Source organism: Mycetomoellerius zeteki, unplaced genomic scaffold, assembly GCF_001594055.1.
Source record: "Mycetomoellerius zeteki isolate Tzet28-1 unplaced genomic scaffold, Tzet1.0 scaffold269, whole genome shotgun sequence".
In the NCBI taxonomy this organism is placed as follows: domain Eukaryota; kingdom Metazoa; phylum Arthropoda; class Insecta; order Hymenoptera; family Formicidae; genus Mycetomoellerius; species Mycetomoellerius zeteki.
The window spans coordinates 23,319-31,961 of record NW_017257248.1 but is presented as its reverse complement, the minus strand read 5'-3'; the positions used below and the strand labels follow the sequence as shown (position 1 = coordinate 31,961).

At 31.1% G+C, this 8,643-nt stretch overlaps 1 protein-coding gene across 2 annotated transcripts in view; it reads left to right on the top strand.

Annotated features, from left to right (window-relative positions):
* LOC108724064 (BTB/POZ domain-containing protein KCTD9) overlaps nucleotides 1-3,366 on the top strand; it is an 81,092-nt gene extending 77,726 nt beyond the window's left edge. For both annotated transcript variants that reach the window (XM_018450221.1, XM_018450222.1), the window contains 4 exons: nucleotides 1,964-2,124; nucleotides 2,196-2,422; nucleotides 2,706-3,035; nucleotides 3,154-3,366. In XM_018450221.1, coding sequence (XP_018305723.1) covers nucleotides 1,964-2,124; nucleotides 2,196-2,422; nucleotides 2,706-3,035; nucleotides 3,154-3,270 — 835 coding nt within the window. In that variant the 3' untranslated portion in view covers nucleotides 3,271-3,366. The remainder of the gene's footprint in view (nucleotides 1-1,963; nucleotides 2,125-2,195; nucleotides 2,423-2,705; nucleotides 3,036-3,153) is intronic.
* Nucleotides 3,367-8,643: the final 5,277 nt, after the last annotated feature.

Here is an 8,643-nt window from a genome sequence, read left to right as displayed (position 1 = left end):
TAGATTTAGTAAATTTTGTGATATAATGATTTTCATGTAATAATTTTTGAAGGGGAATAAAGCCATTATAACTTGGGTTGGGATGTATCGTATACAAAGAATTTCATCAAACAGCAAACGCAATTAGTCATCAGTTCCACGGCCGATTAAGTAATTGACGTTGGTGAAACCGGCCCAAATGATGGTTTCCATACGAGAAGCACGCACGCTTAGCGCTTTTTTTACCTTTTTTTTTAAAAAGGTAAGTTTGTATACAGTTAAAGTTACTATTACTCAATTAAATAATCCCACCACCACCCCCATCGTCTTATAATAGTAATATCAAAATATCTAGACGATGGTCTTCTATATAAAATTTAACTTGATAGAATTTAACTTAGCATCAATTGTTGACATCAAATATGTATATACTGAAGAAGGACCTGCGGTCATCTTGTTATGAGCTCGATTATTGACCGAATTTTTGTATATCTACAAGTTGTTATGAATATACAACTGTACAAATACTTTCTAAAGATGTCAAAATATACGTAAAAATCGTTTAATAATTTTTATATACTTGTAAAAGTGATGAAAATTAATTCCAGAACACGAATGACCGAATGTGTGTAGTAAGGGTACTCAAAGCTAAGGTGTGTACTAAGGGTGTTAAGAATGTATTTCAAGATTCACTTCCAGCCCTGGAAATCCATAGTATATATGTAATATGAATTACAGATTTTCAACACTGATAGTAACTATCGGAATGCAGTCTAAGATATAAAATAAAAATATTTTTTTAAGAAATAAGAATGAGAAAATGAACATTTTATTAACATTCCGACTCTGCCTATCTCGAACTAACAATATCTATTTTTCTTTCAAGTTGACAATATATCATTTTTCATATTTCACAATTTTAAGTTAGTTTCACCTAACTTATTTCTGCATACCATGGACTTCCAAATAAAATCCGACAATAACAGGAGTCACAAAAAAATTGTAATTTAACCGACGCATAAGACAAGACTGCACTGTACGAATAGGAATTTAAAAGATTTGATGAATTTGTAAGTTCATTGTTCACTGAGAATGGTTCTGTGAAAACCGAAACATTTGGAAATTGTTTAATATAAATATATAATTATTTGAGCACCTACATCGTGCTAGGCTTTTTGCCATTATTTGTTATCCTAATTGAAATTTATAATTCGTTGAACCTTTGGAAAGTTAATTTTTAATTTGTAAACATTTAATAATTATATTTATTGCAAATAATAATCTTTTATTATACATAATACAATGTTAAATTGTAAATATATATTTTTATACTTACACACACACATAAGCATTAAAAAAAATTTTAAGTATTTCGCTTATTTATTATAACAACGACACAACTTGGGTAAGTAGAAGTACACTTCTAGGTACACAAAAGTAAAACATCTTTCGGCGCCAGCAATATTAAAATATGATCTAATCTGACCCATCCAATAAAAATTAAAATAACGACAAAAAAACGACTGAATCGTTATCGTTATTGCAAAAATATAACGATGTTACCGTTATCGTTAAAGACAGAAAAAAGTAACGATCGTTACCGAAAAAAAGTAACGAAAAAAGTAACAGCGTTACAAATACCGCGTTACTTCTCAACTCTGGTTGAATGTATATCTCGATACTTCTTAAACAATAAAACGATATACTCACGCGAATATCCTGCATTGATTCAGTATCAACACTTTTTATAATACATTTCTTATGATTTGCAATTATAATTTAAGAACTAACATAGGTTGATTTAAGGCTAAAATTGAATATGAATGAAGTTATAATAATTTACAATAATTCATACAATAATTTAAATATAAAAACTAGTTGTTGAATATCAAATCTACATGTTAAATATAGGGTATGAATGAGGAAAAAGGAGAAAATCGTTTTATTAAAATAATGTAATAATATAATACAACATTTTATATAGAATGTTTACAGAAACTGGAAATAGTGAACTTGCTATACAACCAAGTAGACAGGATCATAGTGGAGCATATCTAATTGATAGAAGTCCTACTTATTTTGAACCATTGTTAAATTACTTGAGACATGGTCAAATAATACTTGATTCTAATGTTAATGTAGCTGGTATATATGAATTGTTTACGTTTTTATACGACTGACATATTTATTATAATAAGACTATTGTTTTGGTACAGGAGTTTTAGCAGAAGCTTGTTTTTATGGTATTGAGGGCGCTATTCAGATCCTTACTGCAATGTTAGAAAAAGAAGAACTGCAAAAGGAAGGTCTTGTATCTCTAACTCGCAAAGATGTACTTAAGGCAATCATGTCTACACCAACTAATGCAGAACTTAGATTCCAAGGAGTTGATTTTGTAAAAGCCGATCTTTCGAAATTAGATCTTAGAAATATTAATTTTAAGGTACGTTTACTTTCATAATGTAAAGGATAGAATAAGCCAATGGAGTATAATGCAATTTTTTGCATTAGATTATATACAATCCTTCAACGTAATTGTTAGATGTAGATCTCAGTCTATAACTGTATGGTGTGTTTCTAGAATTTTTCTAAGGTACATACATGTAATAATGAATAAGGTACATACATGTAATAATAAAAAATCGCATTATACACTACTGACCAAATTAGAAATAGTTCTAACAAAAATTCATAACTGTATTTACATGCTTTTCGTTATATTATAGTACGCCATTATGCATCACTGTAGTCTGGCAGGTGCTAATCTATCAGGATGCTGCTTTGAGCGTGCTGATTTATCCCATGCCAATTTGCAAGGTGCACAACTTGTGTGCGTAAAAATGTCATGTGCAAATCTAGCTGCAGCCAATTTGCATTCGTGTAATTTTGAAGATCCTGGTGGTCTGCCAGCAAACATGGAAGGTGTAAATTTGAAAGGTGCAAATCTTGAAGGCAGTAACATGGCAGCCGTCAACCTCCGAGTAGCTACATTAAAAAATGCTATTCTTAGGAATTGCATTTTGAGATCAGCTGTTTTAGCCGGTGCTGATTTAGAGGTATTTTTATCTCATTATACTGTGTTTTAAATTAAAAACTATTTTAATATATTTCTTAAAATTTCCTTTGTTTACTATTTTACGTTCATGTACTCACATATCCATGCTATTTTTTCAGTGCTGTGATTTATCTGGTTCTGATCTACAAGATGCAAATTTACGCGGTGCAAATTTAAAAGATGCTGCTTTTGAGTTAATGTTAACGCCACTGCACATGTCTCAAACAATACGATAACAATGAATGTCAAACTGCACGTATTACTGCAGCTTAAATTCAGTAATTTTTATATAATTTATATAATTTATATTAATTTATTGTGTGCGTGCGTGCGTGCGTGTGTGTGTGTGTGTGTGTGCGTGTGCGTGTGTGCGTGCATGCGCGTGAATGCGGTAGCGTTGTAATATAACACAGCCGGTGGATCTGGAAAGTCATAAATACACTTATAAAAAGTAGAATGTTCACTCCAAACACTATCGTGTCTCCAGATAATATATAACGTTGTAACTTATAATATTATTTTTAAATAATCATTTTGTAATGTTTGAACAGTGTTTATAAGACTCCTGTTCATTTATCACTACTATCTTAGATTGCAACGTCAAAAGGAAACACATAATAAAAATTCTTCCTAATTTTATTTGAAAGAAACATTTTTCAATAAAACAGCATTTTCCATTGATAGGATAGGTTCATAAAATATCGAAAACTTCTTGTTTCAATAAAAAATAAAATCATATTCATTTCCATACATTATTAATTTAACAGTTTGTCATAGTTGTAAATATAGCTATTTCATTTTTAGATATTCATAATTCATTTCCAGATATATGATTATTTATTAATTACCGAAATAAAAGCAGAATTTTTAGTATAATTTACAAGTCAGTTCTACCGATTATATATAAGTATTGATTCATTAAAACATATTTTCATATTATATATTTTCTAGCAACTTTTATTGTTTATTTTCTTACTTTTGACGTCACAATATAAGAATTTAACACGAACATAGCATAGCAGATAGCGCACTGGTCTGTAATACCAGAGGGCCCGGGTTTGATCCTGGTAGGAACCAAATATTTACAGTGCAAATATTTAAAAATATCGGACAAATGAGAATAGTTCCGCAGTAATTGTTGCGTAATCTTTTTTTTACAAAAATTCATGTATTTCGATAATGCTTACATAGATTTCGAACGTTTCAGCTCATTTCGAGCCATCATCAGCGATGTATAACCATTATTCTATAGTTAAAACAGCACTTGTTTCTATTATTGTGTGCAAATGGTGCAGTCTTAAATTGCCAGATTTAAGATTATTGTTCCTGTGTAATACATTTTATGTATGAAAAAATTGTGTTATAGAAGTGCAATTTTGTAAAAGACTCACCCGTTGCAGACAATAATATAGATATAAATTATGTGGTGATCAAGGGAATTATCTTAGTTTCCATTCGTATATCATACATCTTTTATCACGTTTAAGTAGACTAAATATGTAATGACCAATTTCGTCGGTGAGCGCATACCGTCAAACGTTAAAAACATATTTTGATGTTATAAATAAAGATTTATGCTTACATTATAGTCGCAATGATGTCAATATAAAGTTTAACGAATAAATAACGAATATATAAGCTAGTTATGTCAAGAGTATATTGATCAAATTTTTTGTATGATATTCATATATGCGTGGTGAAAAAATTCAAATATTTACGCCCGCATTTCCTCTTGGAAAAGACTGGCAACCTCCCGAGAGTATTTTTGCCTACAGAAACACTCTCGAAAAATCCGTCATTCGGAACCAGCATTGAAACTAGGTCCCATGCTTGTGGCAATTGAATAATCAGCGTGCGCACTACAAGCATTTGAGAGAGGTGTAACACATAGAGGTCTAACGTAAGAGGAAGAAGAAGAGGAAGAAGAAGAAGAAGAATATAAGATAATAGTGGTGAATGAACAGGAGTCTTAAAATGCTAATATGTATAACGTTTGATTAAGGATGCGGTCCACTTGGCGTTACAAATACTTCGAAGCGTTTGATTGACCAATCGGAAGAAAGAATTTTACTAATTGACCAATCAAAAAATGCTTCGAAGCATTTGTAGCATCAAGTGGACCGTAGCCTTAAGTGTGCGTGCGTGCGTGCGTGTGTTTGCGCGCGCGCATTCACACACATAGATGTACACACAATAATTCTTGTTACATTTTATTACATAAAAAAGTAAGAATAAAAGAATTTTAGCAATTGGTGTATAAAATATAGTAAGTATAGCGAAAATATGTTTTTGATTGTCTTATGTTAATTTTTTAAAAATGATTTTACTTTCCATTTACGTATATATATTTTTTAAGTTTTTATAATATATTATAAATATGTACTCTTGTTTTTCTGCCTTTTTTGTTATTTTTCAAATAATTTATCTGTTACGTCATATAATTTCTTTATATATACATACTTTTTAGATTTTTATGAGTATTTTCTTCAGATGCCAAAGGATTTGCGAGTTATCACCGTGTCGTGATTCATCGCTAATGTTAGCACAATAGTTGTGTTCAGCAGAATGTTCTTTTGTAATTGTTGGAAGTTTTCTTCATCCTGATTGGATTACATTTTCAGATCTAAATGAATAATTCAATAAGCGCGAAGAAAACTTCCAACAGTTGCAAAATAAACATTCTGCTGAATTCAACTAATGTTTCGTGAACCTGATACTGTATCAGTGCGTTCCTCGCTCTGATGAAGTGAACGACAAAGATTACGAAACATTGGCATTAACAATGAATCACGACACGGCAATAACTCGGTTTTGTTTTCTTTATACATGTTATAAGTAATAAATGTCTATATATAATAATTGATATTTTACAAAGTTGAATATTTTCAAGTTTGGACAAATGTACAATTTAGGCAAAGTTTTAGACAGTTGCGTTTTATGTGAAAAATTAAATAAAAAATATACATAAAACTATACACAAAAATATGTAATATCCCACATTGCACGTAATATCACAGTAATATCACAGCAATATCATTTTTCCATTGCACTATTACAATGAAATGTAACAGAAATATCACTGAATATTATTGAGATGTCAGCAATATTACAATGTCCGCGAAAATGAATCTCAGGAATATTACTGAGATATATCACAGAAATATCACTGTAATATGTTGAAACGTTTCTGTGATTTTTTATAATGCTTATATTTATGTAATATTTATTAGGAAAATTACATCATTTTAAAGAATTTTTTAAAAATAAATTGGTATTTTTAATGTTGTTTTCAAAATTACTTCATATTAAAGGGATGCTGGAGGACCAAATTGTCGGGACATTGCAGATCAATATAAATCTCCGAATTTATTGAACGGAAACAAAAATTCTTTTATAGGTTTAAAGTATTAGACGAAAAATTGGGAGGTGCGGCAGTGGACTTTATACTAAAATCGAAAGAAAAGTTAAAAGCTTATAATAAATATCAATATGGTCAAAATTTAAAAACGGAAAAATAAAGGGCATATACCACGAACGCAAGATGTTTTTAGCGAAGTTTATATTTAATTCCAATACATATAATCGGGTTACAAATTATTAGACGTTTCGGCCTTAAATTAGGCCATCTTCAGTATATAAGTATAAAAATTCTTTTCACACACAAATGTACGACTAATCTAAGCTAATTATTTCCTAACATGTCTAAATATTACGCAAGAACGCTCGTTGAATTTATTTTTCCTTATTCTTTAATTATTAGTCAAAGAGTTTCTAATAATATCCAGAGAATTTCGTCTTTTATTCCAATTTTTTCGATATTTCAAATGTTTGTAATAAGTTGTTTATTGAACGCAAAATTTCCAGATTCTAATGATCGCAACATTTCTTGATTAATTCAAAGTTTACAATTCATGTTTCGAGTTATAACTTATAAAAATCAGTACATGTGTTCCAGTCAACTTGTGAAGATTAATATCGAAAGTGGATGTCTTGTTATATAATAATAAAGAATTAATTAAAATGTTCTGCCAAATTCTCATCATGATACATAGCTTTATATACCCAACATGACTCGAAGGAGAGGGTAAAATGATATTATGTAGGGGAAGTTATGCTAAACAACGGAAAGTAAGTCTCTCTCTAATTTTTCCGTATCACTCTGCTTGTTCAGATCATTAATTTGTTTTTTAATAAAAATCATTTCCGACGTGATTTTTTTTTGAAAGAACATTCTGTGTGAAAAGAATTTTTATACTTAACTCTTATATACTGAAGATGGCCTAATTTAAGGCCGAAACGTCTAATAATTTGTAACTCGATTATATATACATATATATATAATATATGTTGAAATTAAATATAAACTTCGCTAAAACCATCTTGCGTTAGTGGTATATGCCCTTTATCTTTCCGTTTTTAAAAGCTTACATTTTTTTCAACTCGTAGAGCTGTCATCTGACGTAGATGTTTCCTTAACAAAAGTTTTACAATACGTGTGAACAATACGTATGAACACGTATGAAAACGACAGTTCAGCACCTAGCGTTTTACCTGCACAAACAATACTGAGATTATGAAACTAAGATTGAAAGCTTAAAAAGAAAGATTTATATCGATCTGTAAATTACATGTGAGTAGGTGTATAGGGCCGATTCTAACCCACGGATACAGCAACCAGCAGGTGGCGCTCGCGTCGCGGGGAATGACGTCACTGGGCGAGCGGAGAACGGGGTGCGGGGAAGGTCCCAGGGTCGCCGGTACCGCTGTTTACCTAGGTCTTATCTTACCTTAGCTGGTTGGATGAATCGCACTTATCTTACCTTAGCTGGTTGGATGAATCGCACTTATCTTACCTTAACTGGTTGGATGAATCGCACTTATCTTACCTTAGCTGGTTGGATGAATCGCACTTATCTTACCTTAGCTGGTTGGATGAATCGCACTTATCTTACCTTAACTGGTTGGATGAATCGCACTTATCTTACCTTAACTGGTTGGATGAATCACGCAATCTCTTTCCTTGAGTACGGTTCGATGTACGCCTTAACTGATTCTACGAACTTCGCGTGTCTTTCGTATCGGCAGAAATGATCGAAGCGAAGATTACATTTACATGTAAATAACACGTACGCTGTCTATTTTCAATTTCGTCGATACGAATTATCACAATTGTTTCTTAACTGGGAGTGTTTTTAAGGGAATGGGGCTCATATGCAGTGTTTTGTAAACGTTTCGACATCAGCTACACGAATCTGTAACAAAAACTGACGAGTTCCATTTGAAATTTTTTACGTTATTTGTATGCAGCTCGTAAGGGTCATTTCAAGGTCATGCCGTCTATGCCACATAATACATCTTTTCATACCATAAAAATTATGTCTAAGACATTTTGTCGAAAAATGAATAGTTTCGGAAATAATTGTTTGCTTCCATACTTTTTCCCCACCCTGTATATATATAAAATAAAAAAAATTATGTGTGTATATAGGTATGTATATGTAACTCCGGTATATACGCAGCACTTATCAAAAACGAAAAAGCATTACACTAATATGCATATAAAAGAAGTTTTACATATACAGGGTGTTTCCAAATTAAATGGCAAAACT